The following is a 22,741-nucleotide window of genomic DNA, read 5'->3' on the forward strand; positions in this document are numbered from 1 at the left end:
TTGTGCCAGAATTTTTATTTTTTTTTCACGGCACGGCTCACCCCTCGATCCTCGTGCCGGCCCGGCCCAGCCCATGCCAAGCTCTAGCTCTTATCTAGCTATTCCAAATTATATCCGTATTTAATTATCCAGACTTTTGTAACTTGAATAAAGTTTAAAATTTGCCTATCTCAAATTTTGGCTCTCAGCCTCTCATAGATGCAACTTAAAGAAGCAGAGGCAAGAAACCTGGTGATGTATTGCTCCATTCTATATTAAAGCTGCACATTAAACTTGAGAGGGGGTGTGGGTAGATGACAAAGTAGAAAGCAATATAGTATTTAATTTTATTCTTAGGCATGAAATTCAAAATTCTGACAATCCTCTGCATAAAACCACCTTAAGTGCAATCTCGAGTTACATATTACAGTCTACAAAAATAGAAACGGACTGTAGGAGGGACGATTACAGTTTACACTGAGGGGCAAACAGATGAATGACCTATGCCGTCCCCAAGGAGTCAAGGACCTTTCTAGGAGGTTTCTTCTCAGTAACAAAGAACAAATACTCAATATTCACAGCAAAAATCACTGGGTGACAACATTCCATGGCAACGTAGACAAAAAGCAGGCTCACAGCCCACATTTGTACAGAAACTAAGCGAGATCAAGATCTTAAACTCTTCAGGCACTACCAGCAGGGACAGCATCTGAAGCAGAAACGTGAGAATTCTCCGCCGAGACTTTTCGATTAGGTTTATTCTTGTATGCTAGCATCTTATTTAGTGCACTAACATAAGCTCGGACACTTGAGACAACAATATCCATTTCAGATCCACTCCCACTGCAGTCAAGAGTACAAGAATAATAATGATTAAAAAAAAGTGCATTTGAAGTCACCAAAAATAAATGAACAAATTACAACTTCATACCTGAATGTTCGGCGAATTTGCTCCCCAGTAGTAGCTTGCGTAGTTGTGAAACCATTATCCCCACGTATTAATACTCTGGTGGTAGCTATTGCGTCTATACCTTCTGTCACACCTGTCAGTGAGTACTCAAGTAGAGTCACAGGTACCTGTTTTTGAAGAGAGCTCTATTGTTAAACTGCAAGGCACCCCTAAGGAAACCTTCTAATTCCAACATTTTGTTAATTTACCATCTTTTTGAGGGGGGGGGGGAGAAAAAGCACTCTTAGCTTTCTCTAAGATTGAAAATAATATTGATAAACCAGGTATCGATGATACGCCTTTTCTTTCTTAAAAAATATTGAACAATCAACATGTTCAGTTGACAAATTAGCTAGCTTTGATACCATATATAAAGGAAACAGAAGAGACTTCAAAAAAATAATATGAATCCTTGGTGAGCTAGGTAAAATTCTACTGTTGTACATTAGCGAATGATATTCTCTGCTACAAACCTTGACTATTGAATCAACAGCCTTATATGCAGAATCAACTGGTCCAGTTCCAACTGAACAAGCAACATGTTCCGTCCATCAGCATCAATGAGCTTAACAGTTGCTGTAGAAAGTCCAAGAGTTCCACATGTAACCTACCCAAAACCCAAGGAAAATCCAAATTAAGGAGCTCTTCAAGAATCACAGAATCAAAAAGGAAATATAGCAAAACAAAGAGCCATATATTTGCTCAACAAATTACCTGGAGATCCCCAAGTGACCAAACTGATTCCGGCTGGAAAAGTTCATCGATTACCAAGGCTTCAATGTCCTCATCCAAGACATGCTGGTGAATTAGTGTAAAAAAGACAATAAACATAGGATGGTTAAAGAAAAATATGAGATCATATATGTGATGGATATTCAATCCAACATCAGAATAGCATCACGTCTACAAGTAACGAATACTCTTAGTTATACATGATATGTCAAACAGACTTAAATTTGCAACCTAAGCATCTAGGAAATTTCAATAAATTGTCCACCAACAGGCAACTGCTTGCAGCAACGTGTCAAAGACCCAGGATCAGGTAGCATCATAAAATTTATTAGAAAGAAACATTCCTATTTACCTTTTTCTTCTCGGCGACTGATTTAAAGCGCCAAAAGACATCATCAAGTTCCTTGCCTTCAAAAGAGTATCCCATCTGGAAGAAATGGAAACCCGTCAGACACTTAAAGGCATAAGTAAACTGAAGTTCAGTTGACAAAGTGGCTAAATAACCACTTACCTGCTTAAGCCTTTTTTGCAATGCATGACGTCCACTGCCACAATCATATAAATCAATCAATAATCTCTTATTACTGTAAAAATAGTAATGGAAAATGGGAAGAAAAAAAATTGCACAAGAAATCAAGTTAAGCATAAAGCATACAACTCCACACACCTTTGTTCCTTCATTAAGATTCATAATCAATCAATCAATCAAAGCCTTAATCCCATAAGTGGGTCGGCTACATGAACCAAAAGTGATTATTCCGTATAGTCATCCACAAAGATCTTCCTCCTCCATGGCTTACGATCAAATGCCTCATTCTCATGCAAATCCACATACTTCATATCCTTCCGAACTCCTTCCAACCAAGTCATTTTCGGTCTCCCTCTCTCTCGTTTAACCCCTCCATGGTCCCACTCTTCGTACTAGTGCACCCTAGGGTCTCCGTCTTACATAGCAACAGCTTACAATCGAACAAATCAGATAATTCTATGCTCCTTATATAGCCTTAATTCCACCAGTCTCTAAGTAATCTTTGAGATGTATCTTTATAAAGAGTATCAATTGCATCACAGACTCAAAGGAGTTGTTGCCCTTAGGGCCAACATAAGCGTTGATGAACTTCCTAGTATTCATTTTGTTAACTTGAACAGGCCTATGACTTCTGTCAAATATGAAATGATATAATCGAGAGAACAGATGAATACAATACACAGGTAAGAGGATAATATGCACTCTAAAGATGAATACAATACTCAGATAGGATGAATAATTGTAGGAATGTAATACTACTACTAAATGGAATTTGACCATCAAAAGAAAATAGCCACACATAATACTACATACCTAAGCTTTCCAAGAACAAGACCAGATTCATCAGCTCGCTGAAGCCCTATATCTTCTGGAGACATAATTTCATAAGTGCCTTTGTGTTTTAGCATTCCATGCTATAATACCATAAACAAACCTCGATTAATGTACAGTATAAATTAATTCACCATGTATCCAACTGAACAAAGATAAAGTCCAAAGGACATGAAATTTTGATGCTAAGATATTATGGGTTTATGGCTACTCTTTAAATTATGAAGGAGGGTTAAGAAAAGAACATCTCAAGTACTCAACAAGTGAGGGTTAAATAAAAAAAAACTAAAGTATAGAGAAAGTAAAGAATATAAAGATGAATGGGGCAAGTGTTGTATGCATAAGAGCTGCTGAATTAACTACAGGATTTTAATCAAGGGCACATCACGGCATATTTGGAAATGAGCTCAACTAAATAGAAGGTGAATTATTCAACTATTAACTTCAGTATTTCAATTAGTAGCACATTGCTGCTGAAATAGCTTCAGTACTTGGATTAGTGGCAAATTACTGCTGAATCATCTTTAGTATTTCAACTAGTGGCATATTACTGCATATAAAGGAGTACATGAGTAGTTTAATAAATTCCATAGCTTTAGCAGGAACCAAAAATTATTGTAGAAGATGTAGACAAGTAAACAACCTATGTTAAGCTAAACAATGGATATAAATGAAGATTTGTAACAGGAAAATTGGGCGTCATTAGACAACATTCTTTATAATAAAAGTGCAGCTTCCATAGGAGTGTTATGAGTTGCTAACCAAACGAACCGTAACGAACCTGATGAATTCCACTTTCATGCTTAAAAGTATTAGCTCCAACTATAGCCTTGTGAGGCTGTACAAGCAGTCCTGAATACTCAGCCACCTAAAGAATAAAAAATGGGAGAATTAAAATTATATGCAAGCTGCATTCAATAATGAAGAAAAGTTATTATGGAGTGAAGTTGAGAAAGTACCAACTTGCTGGCCTTCACAATGTGTTCTGTCTGAATCCCGGTGTAAAGACCGCCCAATGATTCCCCACGACATTTAATGGTCATGACAACCTACTTTTGAAAATGATGAATGACAACAAATGAACATAATCAAATTTAAATGCATGGTTTAAACCTTAATCCCAAGTCACAATTATCTAAATCAATAAGAAGAAAGTTTAATTCTCATTCAATAAAGGCACACCTCTTCTAGTGAAGCATTTCCAGCTCTTTCACCAATTCCGTTTATTGTTACCTCCAATTGCCTTGCACCTGCACACGCTCCCTGAATTTCAATACAACGTGAGGTCTTTTTTTTTTCCTATTTTTCTTATAGTAATGCAATTACATATTTAAAAATTTAATAACATACCGCTACTGTATTAGCACTAGAAAGCCCAAGATCATTCTGACAATGTGTAGAGATGATCACATTCTCAATCCCAGGTGTATTAGCCTTTATATCAGCAATCAATTGCCCAAACTCACTAGGGACTGTATAACCCACGGTATCAGGAATATTTAGAGTGGTTGCTCCAGCCTTAATAACTTCTCCTAAAATCTGATAAAGAAACTCTCTATCTGATCTGTGAAGAAACAAAGCCAAAGAATAAACCAATTACAAAACAGAAATTTATGCGAGACAAAAGTCCATACTTTCTTCTATATAGAAGAAATGAAAAGAGTGCAACATCTGACTAGCACATTAGGCCATTAGGGTTTTGATCAACGTCAATACTGACTTTGAGGTGCTTGACAACTTGCTCAATGACTCTAACCTCTCAATTTTGTCTTCGATATCATGTCCTAAAGACCTTAACAAACAAGACTAGGGCTAATTGTGCACGAGCTAAGTCACCAATGTAATCATAATGCCAATCAGAAACCATAATACAATATTGTAGCAGTACAATGTGACTCATTCTATTTTAGTGATTCAATGACAACCTGCAAGGGTTAATGGATCAGTAATAACTCAACACCCCCCCCCCCCCAAATACAGAACTTTTAAAGAAAATCCCACCAAAACAAAGTTGTGCATTGGCAGCTTTCACAAACCTAACATATTCTGGTTCTAACCTAACATACTGCATTCACAACTTTCATCTAGAATTCTAAAAACATAAAGCTTCTATATTAATTTTATAGCTAATATAACAAATTTCAAATTCCAATTAACATTCAACAAAACCCAAAGCTAAACAATCATACCTGCCAGCATCCTCAGGGCTAAATTCAACATCCTCACACCCTAAACTCCTAGCATAACTAACCATATTCCTAGCAATTTCAACCACTTCTTCCCTAGTCTTGTTCAATTTATGCTCCATATGTATCTCACTCGTTGCTATAAATGTATGAATCCTCGGCCGCTTCGCATACTTCACTGCAGCCCAAGCAGCATCGATATCAGCCTTATTACACCGCGAAAGCCCGCAAATGACAGGCACATACCCCTGCTCATCAACAGCATTGCCCACTTCAAGGGCAATTGTTTTCACGGCCTCCAAGTCCGCATTGGAGGCCGCTGGAAACCCCGCCTCAATTATATCAACACCGAGGCGGGCAAGCTGGCGAGCAATCTCCAATTTTTGTTTTGGAGTCATTGACGCTCCTGGAGATTGCTCGCCATCTCGAAGGGTAGTATCGAAGATTCTGACGTAATTTGGGTCGGAGATTTTGCCCGGGATGTAATCGGGTCGGGTACAAGGTGGGATTGCGGATCATCGACTGATGGAGGCGAAACGAATGGCGGGTTTGTTGGTGGGTTTGGCGGAAAGAGAGAGGAGAGAGACAGGTGGTTTTGGGGAGGAGAGAAAAAGGAGGGTTGTAAATGGGGTTTCGGGGAACAGGAGTTTTGAGATTGCGGTGGAAGAGAGAGAAAGATTTGAGGTTGTTAGAGTCGCCATTGATGAAGGTATGAAGGTTTTTGCAGAGGTTTTAATGGAAGAAGATGAGCAAGGCGGCTTAAATAAGAACAAAGAAGAAACGATGTTTGATTTTTTACTGGAAATGTGACTTGTTTGGTCTTACGTGGCTGGTTGACTAGTCAAGGGTGAAAAGATTTGGGGTTTAGATTTTGAGCTCAATGAGGGAAGTGTAGAATCACCAATGCTTTCATGGATCATAAAATTATGGTATGGAGACGGAAAATGCCATTTTATTTCTCGTTAAAATTCATCTCATAATTCTGTAAAAATAAAAAAAAAACCCGCGTTATAAAAAAACGATTAAGTCACTTGTAAGAGTTAGAGTGTATATCTATATCGGACAATTCAACCTTAATGTAATTTTCAGGGCGTTTTTAATCCATGTTTTTGATATTTTAACTCAATTATTTTGATAAATATAAGGAACAATGTGTTAAGTATTTATCTCTTCAAACAAATTAAAGAAGCTAAGAAAAATGGGTTTTAGACTTGTTCTTCTATCATCTAAAACCCTCCCGGATGCGCTGAAAGCTTGTTCGGAGGCAACGGAGGAGACTTGGATACCAAAAATGTCTCGTGCCATTGCCGCCAAAGTTGGATGCTTCGTGCTTTGTTGTTTCCACCATGCAAGGAGGTCGAGGCTGTTTATCTCATCGTCGTCCATGCCCTTGGTGAAGTCGTAACTCGGGTACATTTGCAACTCCGAGACATCGCTTTGCATTCTCCTTATTGATGAATCACCTAAAAACCTTGAAATCAAGTTAGTAGCTTGTGAAAATAAATGGTTGGCCTTCTTACTTATGTTTTTGGATGGTTGGGAAGGGCCTGAGCGAGCAACGGTGCCATATTTGGTTTCATAGACTCTATATAAAGCAAAAAACTGATCATTCACATTACTCTTATAGGTATCTACATCATCTCAAGAAGCACGCATTGAAAATAAATGTCAACTAACATAAATGCATTTTCATACTTTTGCCTAGGATCTAATATGGAAGCAAAAATATACATCAAAGGAATTTCACTATAATATTTACGCCACTTTGTTTCCATTGCTGGAAGATACTGATCATAATCACTTTGGTTGCGATGATCAGCGAAAAGTTGGGCGAGTAAACATGCATTTGAAAGAAAGTTTTGAGCACAAGGATTATAAACAGAAGAAAAACAATACGCCATGTTATATAATAACTGTAAAAATTGCATATATCTTTCACATTTATACCAATTATCCTCATATATAGCATTGTTTGGAAATTTTTGGTTGTAAAAAATTGTCAACGGATTCTTGTACTCAATTACCTTGGTTAACATGTCATAGGTGGAATTCCACCTAGTTAGGCAATCAGTTTTGATTTTTATTGCTCTTATCTTTTGTTGCTTTAGAAAACTCTTCCATTCTTGGTATCTCATGTTTGAGCTATTAATAGACATAATAGCATCTCTAATTTTGTTGTAGTATGGACCAATTGCTCTAATTCCATCCTGTACACATAAATTAAGAACATGGCAAACACATCTAGTATGAAGTGCATCACCATCTAATATTACATCGGTCAAGTTTTGTTTGACATAACTAGCAATATATGTCATTGAGGTTGCATTGTCAAATGTCATAGACATGATTTTTTCTCGAAGGTTGTATTCATTTATTGCTTCCATTAAATGGTGAGCAATGTTAATACTAGTGTGGGGGTATTCCAGCATTTTGAAATGGATTATTCGTTTTTGTAACAACCATTGATCATCTACCCAATGGCAAGTCACACATCAATAGTGATATTTATAACCACTATCCCAAGAATCGGCAATCAAAGACACTCTACAATTAAGTTTACTCAATTCGTCTTGTAACCGCATTTTGTACTCTAGGAAGTTTTTCATGGCGGTGGAACGAACGGTTTTCCTAGAGATTCTTTTATGTTGGGGTTGTAATGCTTTGTTAATGTAAGTGTTAAATGGGTCACTTTCGGAGAAAAGAAAAGGCTGTTCGGTTGTACTATCATTTTCCCTAGTTCATCCCTATCCCTCTCATAGTTGTAGGTAAAGCCGTGTGGATGGAATTGGGAAATTTTTGGCTGGGTTGGATCACTAGCTGGTTTTGCACAACTTCTCATGTGTCTACTTAAGTGTCCCGTCCCGGACTTGAATTGTACCGAGTATGTATGACCACATGTTTTACATTTTGCTCTTGTTTGGTCTTTATTTAGGAGGAAATAATGCCATACATCACTTTTGTGGCTTTTGATATTTACCATCTCACTTTCGGTTAACCATTCCTCATGTGTGTTTGGGAATTGTGTGTTTGTAGAATCGGGGATTTGTTGGTTAGCAGTAGAACCGGAGGCATTTAGGGTATATTGTTGGCTACCTTGGCTAGAATAAAAAATTTATGGGTCAAAGAAATTAGGTGGGAATTAACCGAATTGTGGAAATTGGTTTGGTGGTGGAAATTGGTTTAGTGGTGGAAATCCGGGCATATTATTCATGTTATAGGGTTGAAAACCGGAAGTACCATCGTGCCTAAATTGGTCAAAGCCTAGGGGGACGTTACCGTGGTCATTGGTTGGAATGGACGGACTCGGAATTTGGGGGCTCGTTGGATTAGGTGATTCCCTAGAACTATTACCACGGACAAGTCGGGCTCTCCCCCTAGATGATGGATTGTTCGATGTCATAATTAACAATAATAATTTTAATAATAACTAATTAACAATAATAATAATAATAATAATTAATAACAACAATTTTAACAATAATAATAATTAATAACAACAATTCTAACAATAATAATAACAACAATAATAATTAATAACAATAATTATAACAATAATAACAACAATAATAATAAATTAATGATTAGTTTAGATCTTACAACCGTGCTTCAACGCTTTCCACTAATTACGATTACTAACTTTTAATTTTTTCGATATTAAGAGATAATAATTAGAGAATTTAAAAGAATTATTAGAGAATATAAGAGATTAAGGATTATTAGAGAATATAAGAGATTAAGAGAAGAGATTGTGAATTTGTGATTTGGGAAGTGAATGAAATTTGGTATTTATTGGGAATTTGGGAAAAATTAGTCGTTAATGGCCGTTAGAAACAAAGGGGGGCAACAGCATTATAGCCGTTTTAGAGCCGTTGGCACGCAGGCCGTGCCGGGCCGGCACACAGGCCGTGCCTAGAGGGCCAACACGCGGGCTTGGCACCGTGCTCGTGCCGTGTCGTGCTGGAAAAGCAGAACCCTTAACCGTGGCACGGCCCATGGCTCGCCGGCCGGCCACCGTGCTGTGCCGTGCCACCACCTCCGGCCATGCCGTTCCCCGCCGAAAACCGTGCCATGCCGGACCGCCCGCAGGCCAGCCCGACCCATGCCCACCTTTACCTGCCAGCATCCTCAGGGATAAATTCAACATCCTCACACCCTAAACTCCTAGCATAACTAACCATATTCCTAGCAATTTCAACCACTTCTTATCTAGTCTTGTTCAATTTATGCTCCGTATGTATCTCACTCGTTGTTATAAATGTATGAATCCTCAGCCGCTTCGCATACTTCATTGCAGCCCAAGCTGCATCGATATCAGCCTTATTACACCGCAAAAGCCTGCAAATGACAGGCACATACCCCAGCTCATCAACAGCATTGCCCACTTCAAGGGCAATGTTTTCACGGCCTCCAAGTCTGCATTGGAGGCCGCTGGAAATCCCGCCTCAATTATATCAACACCGAGGCAGGCGAGCTGGCAAGCAATCTCCAATTTTTGTTTTGGAGTCGTTGACGCTCCCGGAGATTGCTCGCCATCTCGAAGGGTAGTATCGAAGATTCTGACGTAATTTGGGTCGGAGATTTTGCCCGGGATGTAATCGGGTCCGGTACAAAGGTGGGATTGCGGAGCATCGAGTGATGGAGGCGAAACGAGTGGTGGGATTGGAGGAAAGAGAGAGGAGAGAGACACGTGGTTTTGGGGAGGAGAGAAAAAGGAGGGTTGTAAATGGGGTTTTGGGGAAAAGGGGTTTTGAGATTGTGGTGGAAGAGAGAGAAAGATTTGAGGTTGTTAGAGTCGCCATTGATGAAGGTATTGAAGGTTGTTACAGAGGTTTTAATGGAAGAAGATGAGCAAGGCGGCTGAAATAAGAACAATGAAGAAACGATGTTTGATTTTTTACTGGAAATGTGACTTGTTAGGTCTTACGTGGCTAGTTGACTAGTCAAGGTTGAAAAGATTTGGGGTTTAGATTTGGAGCTCAATGAGGGAAGTGTGGAATCACTAATGCTTTCATGGATCATAAAATTATGGTATGGAGACGAAAAATGTCATTTCATTTCTCGTTAAAACTCACCTTATAATTTTGTTAAAAAAAAAAAAAAAAAAAAAAAAAAAAAAAAAAAAACTCACGTCATAAAAAGACGATTAAGTCACTTGTAAGAGTTAGAGCATATATCTATATCGGACAATTCAACCTTAATGTAATTTTCAGGGCGTTTTTAATCCATGTTTTTTATATTTTAACTCAATTATTTTGATAAATATAAGGAACAATGTGTTAAGTATTTATCTCTTCAAACAAATTAAAGAAGCTAAGAAAAATGGGTGATGTTAAGTATGTCTTGAATCAGTTAGCCCCCTTCAAATGACTATAACAAGAAACTCTTTGGGGTTTAACCTAGCCACTATTATGTAATTTGTATACTCAAGATCTATAAAACTTTCCACTGGCATGTTTTGGACATAGCTAAATGCGCCTAACTCATCATTAGTTATGGCAACCTGTGCACAGCTCGTTTATACAACTTGAGTGTTGAGTCTATTTGCACCCCTAGTGAATCGAAACGGCAGTTCTTCGTTAAGAAAATGGGTTCATACAAACAATAGTCCTCAATATTCACACAGCAGAGTTCTGAACACAGCATGCGAGTGACCAGACAACAGAATAATTGAATATCAATGGCTCCCAGTGTCATTTTTACCAAGTAGTAGTCGAGGTCAGCTTCAAAATCAATAGACTGAATATCAAGATGACTACTCCAATTTTCAACTATCACTGTCCACCTGAACATCATAAAAAGGAAAAGATGAATTAGCAAAACACACGCACGGCCACACAAAAAAGAAAAACTAAACAAGTAGAGTTAATAAAAAGAAGGCTCGTGATCATTGCTCAATAAGCCATTAATACAATATTTACACCATTTTTGGCACCAAATACAGCACTTAGCAAACAGACATGATCCAATTATACACTACGAGTAGAAAATTAAACCTACTTAAATCTACTTAACTTCCTGTAATGCTGTCTCAATCTTTTCTTAGCATTGATCTCTTTGTCGTGCTTCACTTGCCTCTCAAATTGGATTTTTTCTTATACCAGATTGAATCATGCAGGCTGGTCATACATGGGGTTCTCCCCAAATCTCATCATTTATACTTCGTGTAAACTAATGCTTTTTGCAATCTTGTTTTTCAATCACTTGGAAACATCGCTGGTCATCACTTCCCATAATTCTTTACCTTGTTGCTGTTGATCCTTTCAGAGAAAAATAATAAGTTCAACGGAAAGTTTGTTGTGAATCAAGGAAACACAATTCAAAGGGAAAGTTAGCAAAGAATGATATACCTTATTGATCAACTACATCTGAGATTTTTCAACTCATTCTCAAGTCACCACCCTTTCCACCAAACGTTAATCTTTTTCTGGTCTGCAAGGAAAGGATGCTCAAATTTTCTGTTATACTCAAGCCGCCACTACTAGAATACAGGTGCTGGTTACAAGTGCCTGACATAGTCACATCAAGTTCTTTTTAATAAATAGTTTTTGAAGCATCATACTATTCATACATGTCACAGTCAACTACAAACATCAGACATTAACTAGCATAGGTGATGCAAGGAAAATTAAAGGGCCAAAATTACAGATATTATTGACGAGGTAACAATGCTACAAGAAGCTTTCAGGTGATACCACAGTTTCACTTTCGTCAGGCTGGCCAAGATACCCTTCAAAAGAGAAATATTGACCTCTGAAAGCTAAAGAGGGCAACCAATAACAGTATAAATGGTATCAGAAAGAATCTTTTATTCTAAATGCCCACTCTAGGAAAATTAGCTAATTGCTCCAGTCCAAGACCATAGCTATACTCATCAAAGCCAAATGGGTACATTGGTTATAACTGGAGCAAATAGTGTTAAATTTGCAGCAGATTTTTAAAAATTGGAGCATATAATGCTTTATCTTCTGCAGTACATACATGTCAGGACTTTGATGAGGTTACTTTTCCACTTGAACAAGGGGAAGAGAATGAACAATGTAATGGCTATTATGAAGCCACTAAAAACCTGTTTCTCTTACCTGATTTAACAAAACTGGAATTATTGTTCGTGATTTAAATATTTTAACTAATTGAAACCAATTTTAGTGATTAAAGCTGATTTTTATGATTCACGATTGTATTTGTTCTATGAAATTACTAAATTTTACCAAGTAAAACAAATTTATATTGGGTACAATTAATTTTTTACGAATTGAGACTGATTTTTGTTTTAGAAATTTTACAAGTAAAACAAATTTTTTGTACAATTAATTTATATTAGTAGTGTTTTTTTTTTAGTTTTTTTTTTTTTTTTTTTTTGTGTGTGTGTGTGTAAGTTGAAGAGAACAAGGCGTAGTAATTATACTGCTATCCTGAGCATTATAATCACTATCACTACAAGAACAACCCCACTCCCCACCCACCACATAGATCCACAGGAACATCAAATCATTAGTCAGCAGAGATATCAAGATTTATGGAACCAACGCAGCAAACTGATTCCCTACTATAATTTTTCAAAATACAAATCCATCATGAGAATTAAGTACAATCTCTGACCTGAAATATTAGAAGCAGCTCTGGTGTGAAACAGTCCTTTGGCTTCATACATTATGCATATATGTGCAGACAATACTGTGCAAAATTGTCTGAAAAAAGCACCGTGCTATGCCTTTGAAGTGAGCTCTATGGATAGCACTCAGATCATCAATCACCAGAAAGTATGAAAGGCAGAAACAGCTATGAAACGGCTTTTGCCGCAGTGCCCAAGTTTCCCCAATTATGGCTTGCAAAAAGCATAAGATTTACCCTTGAAGGATGGGTAAAGATATCTCATCGACAGACAGATATAATCACACTTATTTGGAAGCAACAACTACCAAGGAAGCATCTTTTTGGTGTTTGATGCCATTGTTTTCCTTACAAACTTTCTTTTCTGGTGCCCCACTTTCCTTTTCAAAGTTACACCGCCCATACTCTTCATCTTGTCTAGCTTCTCTTTCCTTCCATCAATGTCAGCTTGAATAGCCTTTTCTCTTTTATCATCTGACAACAATGCCAATCTTGCAAATTTCTTCGGTCGCACTTCTCCAAGTCTTTCAGCAATGTCCGTGAAAGCAGGAACAAGGCCACGTCGCATGAAGCATCCTTCCATAAGTTGCATTGCGTTTGACTGTAGAATTGAGGGAGCATTTTTCAGCTCAAGGTCAAAACAAAATTGGGAGTCTTTTAACCACATTCTAAGGGAATGAGCCTTTGCAATCAGAAGTCCACTTCTTGTCCTACAAGGCAGAAAAGGTGATCCCATCTCCCAAAGATATGCCTTTAATGTGCTGTTTAGTGAGACCATATTGTATTCTGCTGTCCCTGTTATTAGAACAACCGACTTTGGAGATTCTGGTGAACCCTCCAGTGATGCATCCTGCACAGTTAAGAAAGTTTTAAAACAGTGCATCTGAAAAAAAATGCATTTATATAAACTTCTAGCTCAATCAGCCATGAAGTCAGATACTTCAGAAATTCCATATCTGAACAGTCTAGACACTAGAGCATCTCCAATGGCAAGCTAACTGTCAAATTAGCCCATGCCACATAAGATTTCAAGCTAATTCCCTTTATAGCTAGTTTGTACCCCAATGGTTAGCTACTAGCTTGTTATATAAATGAGCTCAAGTTTCTTATTTAGTTTTTTAAATTAAATTTTATTAATTACCAATCTCCCATCTTTTGGAAATTTTTTTCACAAGCAAATTATCTTGGGCAAGCTAACTGGATATTTTAGCTCCAATAGTCAAGCCAGTAGCTAGAGACTTTTGAAAATTGCAAGCAAGTCCCTAGCTACAACCATTGGAGGTGCCTAATAGCTTACAAATCATCATAAGAATCTCATGGACTTGAAAACGCCTTTGAAATATATACGAAATTGTGGATTTAAATTTACCTCAATATTTGAAGATACTTTCAAGTTACAAAATGCCACACAAATCTCTTATTCTACTCTGTTTTGGCATAGCATCAGTGCAACACCAAACAGTTATACAGCAGACATTACAGGACAATATTGCAACCCCAAATATGTTCCAGAGTTCACATGCTAGAAACAACAGAATATACTGTATTCTAGAAATGGACCCAATATACATCCATCTTTCCAAAATTTAAGCCCTTAGATCACTATTTGACTAGCATTTATCACTTTTCAGTGGCGTACATACATGTTTTCCAAATCATGTACATGTGTGCGTGCTAGCAAATACAATCTAAAGATTCTTTGTGACCTCAAATCATATCCAAACTACGCCTCCATCCCCCCACCCCCCAAAAATATTTAAAATGAAAACTAACCATGCGGAGTTGTCCTTGACTTAACCAAAGGGCTAAATAGCCTTTGTTTAAAGGGTTCGATCTTTATCCATACTTAATTATGGATTCCCAGAACCTTAGGAATGCAAACAGACTTGTCAACCCTTAACTATAAGGATGCCCTCTAACCTAGTCAAACCACTATCACCGCCACCACACCACTACCACCACCAGAAAAACACAATGCCTAGTTGTTAGGAAATCACTACACTAAAAAAATGGCATTTTATTAGGGGCTCGCAGGTTGGAACTTGGGGATTGGCCGATCAATTCCAGTAACCAATACACAAAAATACAACTTTATAGATGCCCTATTATCGATATATGACATGGGTTCTCACATCATCAGGGTTCATGCCTCTACTTTGCAAAATGGTTTTCATTGAATTTGAAATAAGCACCCAGCTTCACAATATCTAGTATTCTGGTTTATCAATCTGACCTTTTCCATGATCATTTGCTTCTCATGAGTTATGCCCTTTCTATATATCCCGTTGTCCATAGACACGAATGAGGTGTGCTAAAGACATATTAGTGTCCTTGAATCAGCCAAGACACCTAACCATTATTAGACTTGTAGGCTTGTAGCCATTGCTTAAATGGCATGATGTTATCTCTAATTAAGTAGAAACAGAAATTAAGGCCTCTCTAATACTCTCATTTCATGCATTGACAAACAATTATCAACCATGGAAAAAGCAATGTTGAAGATGTCACTCAAAATCACTAATATGGTGGGAGTTCCCTTTCTTTGCAAATCGCAAAATATCAGTTCCCTATCTTTGCAAAATCTAGACCAAGCTCACCTAGTGCACTGCCCTTGAATTCAAGGCACAACCACTAGGCCAGGTCATTATTTCACGATGTTCAAAAGTATTAGTGCAGAAAGTGATATGGAGTAAATAGACATCACATAGGTCATTGCCTTTACCTACAGGTGAACGCCTGAACGATGAACCCAAATAGAAATATTCTTTGTCCATTTACATAGGGAGTGGCACAAATTGGAAGACCCTTATTGGAAAGTCAAATTTAGGTTCCTTTCTTAGTTGATTTTCCTATAAGTCAAGCAGTTAAAGAATCTGCAGCAGGAAGAAGATATGAGGGGAGAGTGTCTTCAAGCTTTTAACCTGGCATTGCTTATAAGACAAATTTGAAATAAAACTTCACAAATTAGACACTCAAGATTATGACTTCATCATCTTCAGGTCACTGTTAATTTGTTAAAGGAAATCAAGAAGGAAAACATGCCTGCATGAGGTCAAGCCATAATGTAAGGCCCACAAGAGCAGCACCAGCAGACAATTTCCTGAAATCAGCCCCCCAGTCTTTTTCAGCAACTCTGCAAAACAATAATGAAACAAATAATTAAATTAAATAATTAATAAGGGCATTATTTTACAAACAAAATACGGTAGGAGGGAGTTTGGGTGGGAATGGGATTTTATGTCCCAAAAAATAATACGAGGGGCAGGTATTAAGATTGGGAATTTGTTTTTAACTATGAAAAGACAAAACTACCCTTAAAAGAAAGGAAAAACAAAATATTAGTAAGGCTATATCAGTAAATTTGTAATATATTCCCAACTTATTCTCATGACTAGCCAAACCTGGGAATTGCTTTAAATTCTCAATCCCATTCCTACCATCTAATCCCCAAACTCCCATTCCCACTTGCCAAACATCCCGTAGAGGCATAACTGTGAAATTAAAATAACAATTATCTCTTGAGCACCATAGTAACATACTGACATGTTTAAATCTTATAACTTGTACCTGAACACATTATCTTTATAAATTCTCCTCTTTACTGCCAGTTGAAAAAGCAATGAGCCTGTAGCCCGGAGTTCAAATGCCCACAACAGGTTCTCCAAAGCATTCACAAAGTTAAATGCAGCATTGTCCTCAAGTGGCTCTAATCTTTCAATCCAATGATCCAAGATTGTAACTGATGATTCCCAATTTTCAGTGAGAAGCCTGTAAATTAGGAGTCATGTTCATCAGCATATATCATAAAGCTGATCACATAGAAAGAAATTAAGTAGACAAAATATCATGTAGTATTGTCATTGGTTGGACGTTTCACAAATAGCTACCTTACTGGAAGATCAAAACCAGTATCTTGCAGAGCCATTAAGAGAGCCATAGCTTCTTTTGAACTCTGACACAAGCTTGCAGCATAGATAAAGCAAGTCCATATTTTATGGTCAGGCTCCAAACCATCATCCTTCATTTCTAAGAGCTTCTCAATTCCGGCATTATAATCTCCTTGTTTCAGAAAGGCATCAATAACCGAGCTGTATGGCAATGTACTAAGATTATAACCTGATAATTTGAGATTATCAAATTATCAAATCTCAGCTTCTTTAGGTTGTCCAGAACTTCCATAAGACATCATCAGTAAATGCATAGTTGCAATGGTGGGCTCCACTCCAACTTCCTTCATATTGTTAAATAGCCTTTCAGCTTTATCATGTCTTGCAGAATCTCTATACATTTTAATCATTAAATGATAAAAAGACCGATCCAACTTGAACCCTTTTGCTTGTAAGTCATCAAAGAGTTCCTCGGCTTTATCTGAAAGCTGCTGCTTGCTGCAGGCAGCAATCAAGCTTTTGCAAGTGTCCAATTTCAGATCCATACCCCTCCTTCTCATGTCATGCATTAGACGTAAACCTTCTTCAGGTCTTCGGTCTCGACAATACATCAGAATCAAAGTATTGTAAGTGTCCTCATCAGCAACAAGTCCAGCTTCTCGAATCTTCTTGAACACTTCAGTAGTCTTTTCATTATCCTCAATGCTAGTGTACATTTTCAGCAATAAATTCCACATTGAAAGATCGGGCTTGAATCCAGCTTCTTCCATCTCAGCAACCATGACCTCAACATCCCTCACTCGTTTTCCTCGGGATAGCAACCCAATCATTATCCTGTAGAGATGCATGTTTGGGAGGTAACCAGCAGCCCTCATCCCATTATATATTTTCTTTACTTCAAATATATTTCCAGCTTTTGCAAATGCTTCAAGCATCAAAAGGATGGTGCTTTTACTAATCTTAAAACCTATGTCTTGAAGCTCTTGAATCAACACATATAGCTCATATAGTCTCCCGTCCACAATTAAAGCTTGCATTAGCAAATTAATAGTATCGATGGTTGGAGAAGATCCGTCTCTCATCATTGTATTAAAAGCTGCCCTAGCTTGTTCATAACAACCAGATGCAGCATAAGCTTGTATTACTGCATTCCAGACCCTCCTGTCCACTACTTTTGATCTTTGCCTTAGACGAGCAACAACACTCTCCACCTTCTGCAGTTCCTTTATACTCCCATATGCCTCAATAAGACTAACAAAAATGCCAACATCCTTAAAAACAATGCCTTTTCCTTCTGCTTCATCAACCACCCATTGTGCCGTCTCCGGAAAGGATATATGACAATACATGCACACCATACTCTCGTATATATTATAAGATGGCTCAATTCCCAAAACCTTCATATCGGAGAATATCTGAGATGCATCAGAAAACAGTTCAGATTCCTTGCAACACATTATCAGAGACTCATACATCATGCAGCTCCCACTAAATAAGCCAGACTCCTTTATGTTATAGTACTGTTCCAGAGCTGCATCAAGTTGATTAGCCTTGCAAAACACAATTACCAAGGCCTCTTCAACAAGTTCTTGAGATGAAGAAGCATGATCCCTCATAAATTTAAGCAAATCTTCTGCTTCCACATGCCGACCAGATGAGCTAAATGAGCTGAGGACAGATAATAGGTCTTTATGGTTCAAATCATAGCCCTAAGCAGCAGCCAACCTCAACATTCTGCCAGCCTCATCATAGCATTCACCTTGAACAAGAACAGAAGATATATCCACTGGAGTCATACCACACAATTGCTGCATATCTAAGATAATTCTTTTAGGCCCTCATCTTTGTTCTCCTTCTTAAGAAGCTGAATGAAAGAAAGGTAAAGTTTGTGATCAGGCATAAAATTGTTGCGAACCATATCCCTGTACAACACCATGGCTTTTCCTGCCTCACCAGACCTCGAAATGATGTCCATCATAACAGAGTATGCCAATTTGTCAGGCTTGATTCCAGATCTCAGCATGCAATTAAATGTTTCTTCAGCCTCTACTCGATTCCCAGATTTACCATACCCACATATCAAGGCACTAAAAGTTCGCAAAGTGGGTTTAACTCCACTATCCAACATCTCTGACATTAAATTTGCGGCCTCAATCATTCTATTGGCTTTTCCAAGACAATCAATCAAAACTGTGTACGTAACTGCATCAGGAACTAGCCCAGACAATTTCATGTTTCAATATAAATCCAGCGCAGTATCAAGTTCTCCATGCTTATCGTACATGTTAAGGATAGTGTTGTAAGTCATTTCATCCTTTACAAAACCTCTTTTCAACATTGTTTCGCAAATCTCTCCTACCTTCCCGGTATTTCCTTCTCAGGCAAATGCATACAGAATTGAATTATATGTCACAGCATCAGGGAGAAACCCTTTAGCCTCCAGCTCTCCTAGTATACTTTCAGCTCTACTTGCCAGCCCACATCTAGCAAAAACTGAAATCATGGCATTATATGTCCACAGATCAGGTTGACAATTATTAGCCTCCATATCAGCATATACCTTTATCGCCTCCTGCAGATTAGACTCACGAGAACAAGCACTAATAAGTGTGTTATAAGTTATAGTATCTGGTCTTATACCCGATTTTCTCACTTCTTTTAAAAGGTCCATCTCCAAATTCGGCCCTAGGGGACCTGATCTCAAACACGCATTTATCAAGGTATTATAGCTCACAAGATCTGGCTCACAACCACGCTCTCTCATCAAATTCAGCATTTCTTGAACCTTCGAAAACCTAGCATTCCTCGCATAAACCCCCATCATCGCGTTGTAAACCTGAACAGTATTACCAGCAGAAGGCTCCGCCCTTGCAAAAATCTCCACAGCCAACCCTTCCTGATTCGCCTTTCCAAGCACTGCCAATATCGTGGCCAGCATCCGGGCATTAGGCGAGTACCAATGCCTAAGATTCAACCATTCATAAACCTCCAAAGCTCGCTGCCAACTCGACTGACCCACCCACTTGACCACAAAACAATAATCAGTAGGAGTCATCTGCACCATTTTCTTATCCAACACATCAGCCACAAATTCATCATGCCCCAACCCTAATATCTTATCAGTCAAAAATTGAACCCTCTTCCTCTAATCTTTAGCCCTTTTAAGCGCCAATTTAGTCATCTTCTTAACCTTAGTCTTACTAGTCCTACCCAAAACCTCTAAATTCTCATCATTTACAACACCCCCAACATCATCCATCCCACCCCCATCATCTTCATCCCCAAATTCTTCACTTTCCTCCGAATCATTCGCCGGTTTCGCCAAATGGGTCGGTAAATTATGGGTTAAATTGAAATGGGTTTGCGTAGATTGTTGAATTTCAGCGATTTTCAAATGGGCCCATCTCACAGAAGGAGATGCTCTACTATAGCTAAATTTTTTAGGGTTTGTTGATTCTTCAACAGTAGTTTCTTCAATTGATGTAGAAGAAGATGAAGAAGCTAATGTGCAATAAGAAGGGATGCATCTGCGTACCTTGGATTGTGAATCAATGTGTAATGGTGAAGCTGATACTGCAAAAGTTCCGGAATTTGTAATCGCCATTAGAGAGAAATTAGAGGTTTTTTGGAGAAGGGTTTAAGGGGGTTTAGTGGATAAAATTGGAGCTAAAAGCTCAGCATGTTGGCGGGATATTCATCGTTCAGTTGTCTGCCAGAGTGTATATTCCAAAAATAAAAGATCTTTGCTGAAAACGGAGGGGGTGATGGAGGAAAAAAACAGCACCCGGAATGACACGCGTATAATTTCTAGTGTCTGTTTAAATATTATGTTATTGATTGATTTAGACATTTTCAATGGTAAGACTCAACATTAAATATTGAAATGCAAAATTAGTTGTTTCACACTATGGTGTTATAACCCAACTCACTTCTCAATTTAGCAACTCATGTAAAATATAATTTCTCAATAATGAGACTTTTTTAAATATACTAATGTCACTTTCCATTATAACCAATATATTCTAATTATTTATTTATTTATTTATTTTTGTTAGAGATTGTTGTGACTAGAAATTAATTAAATAAATAAAAATTATAATAAAATCGATAAGGGCCTATATATTTGTCAACTGAGACTTAAAGTTGAGTATCTAAACTTAACAACTTTCTTTATAAGTATCTAAGTTTAGATATAAACCTATTGACATTCTGTACAAAAAATACTCCTTCCCCTTCTAAAAAAACTCTAATGAGTCTCACCATTGGAGATGGTTTAATACTGATTCAAATCTGATCAGTTTTATTTTGAATCCAGTATGAGTTCAACTGAATCCATACAGGATCCGCCACTGACAATATTAATATAACTTGACGACCTTTGCACTATTGATCTATGGATTGTTAACTTTAAGTGCATATTTATACTAATAAATAAATTTAAAATAAAATAAAATAAAAAAAACATCAAATGTTTTCATGTAAAATACTTGTACAAATACGTTTCTTATAGTCTCATTCATGATCTTATTGTCCATGACATACTCCCTCCGTATTTTAATTAAGTGTTACACTTTCTTTTTTAGCAAAAACTGCATTTTAATATTATATTGCCCTCTTCTCAAGGTCCTTACCCAAACCCACTAGTTATTTTTTTATTATTATTTATTTCCTCTCACATTCATTACTTTTCAATAATTTACTAACCTCACTATCTTTCTTTTACAATTTTTTAATACTCCAACTACCCCATTTACCTCTTATTTTATTTAAGTCAATTAAATTGGCTAAAACTATGTGTAAATGTGTAACACTTATTAAAACATGGAGGACATGCATCGATGATCGATGATGACTGTAGTTTTCTGAAAGAAAAGAGTTGTCAATGAATTACACAATAATGTTAGTAGTAGATTATTGTTCAGTAAAATTGGCTTGACTAACTATCTTCTATATGAATAATACAATGTCATTCCTCAAAAAAGGCACCGTAAATATGCTAGCATGGCAAAATCTGATTGACCGTATTTAGTATTTTGATTTTCATTTTGAATTATTTTTAATGTCCATAATATATTGAAATTGTTTTTATATTATGTATTCTTTTTAATAAATGTATTTTTTTAGAAATACATAATTATAAATTATGAAAATCTATTTTTATAATATTAATTAATTTTGGAAATTATACTTATAACTAAAAATCACAAATTTAATATTATTCATCATTGTTCATCAATTCAATGTTCTTCATTCATGTCATAGATTAGCCACCCATTCCCAAAATCATTGTTAATTGTTAATGTATTCTCAAATCCGGCCTTATATTCCAATAAAAATTAGTAAATAAATTGTGTTTTTGTTCATTATTTCGTATGTTATTCACCCTAGCTTAGGGTTCGAATATATGATGTGGGATTCATTTTTTTTTTTATGTTTTGTTGTTAGTTGTGATTTCGAAACAACGTTGGTAACGTATATTATGGTGACCTAAAATTCAAATTGTTCAATTTTGTCAACGAATAAGGGGTATTAAGGTTGAAGAAGATGTAGAGATCGCAGTTATTTTTTGTTCGTAATCCCTGTTTGATCCGAAAACGAGATGTGCGATTTTTTTAATATGTTTGTATTGAAGGCATTTACCTATGTTTACTTTGGTCATTACCTTACATTTTTTAGGTAATGACCAAATTAAATATAGGTAAATACCATAACCACAAACAGAGTACAAAAATCTCACATCTCTATTCCGGATCAAACAGGATTTGCGAAGAAAAAAAAAATTGCAACCTCGATCTATATCTTTTACAACCTCATTACCACCCATTGATCATTAAAAAAATTTGAAAGATATGTGTTTTAAATCATCATAAGACACGCTACCAATGCTATTTCCGTCCTGAAAACTAACAAACAACTTGATTTTTACATAAATTAAAATTATCGAACCCTAAGGACGAAAATTGTATACGAATTATGGAAGCAGATTCGAAAACGCAATAAAAATCCGATCTTTGGACGACTTGCTGGTCGGAATTTC

The 22,741-nt window shown here is 37.0% G+C and overlaps 1 protein-coding gene and 2 pseudogenes across 1 annotated transcript; all 3 read right to left on the reverse strand.

The window, feature by feature from the left end:
- Positions 1-339: 339 nt before the first annotated feature.
- On the reverse strand, positions 340-5,721 carry LOC110726305 (2-isopropylmalate synthase 1, chloroplastic-like; the record flags this gene model as incomplete). Its single annotated transcript, XM_021905757.1, is given in 13 exon segments — positions 340-822; positions 911-1,056; positions 1,402-1,475; positions 1,478-1,535; positions 1,643-1,726; positions 2,013-2,087; positions 2,172-2,205; positions 3,003-3,103; positions 3,802-3,888; positions 3,980-4,069; positions 4,203-4,283; positions 4,371-4,584; positions 5,210-5,721. Coding segments are annotated over 13 exon segments (1,716 nt in total), but the record flags the coding sequence as incomplete, so codon positions are not given.
- A 3,184-nt stretch (positions 5,722-8,905) lies between these two features.
- On the reverse strand, positions 8,906-11,129 carry LOC110726567 (annotated as a pseudogene).
- LOC110726476 lies at positions 10,298-20,418 on the reverse strand (annotated as a pseudogene).
- Between the last annotated feature and the right edge of the window lie 2,323 nt (positions 20,419-22,741).

This window comes from Chenopodium quinoa, unplaced genomic scaffold (assembly GCF_001683475.1).
Source record: "Chenopodium quinoa cultivar QQ74 unplaced genomic scaffold, ASM168347v1, whole genome shotgun sequence".
NCBI lineage: Eukaryota > Viridiplantae > Streptophyta > Magnoliopsida > Caryophyllales > Amaranthaceae > Chenopodium > Chenopodium quinoa.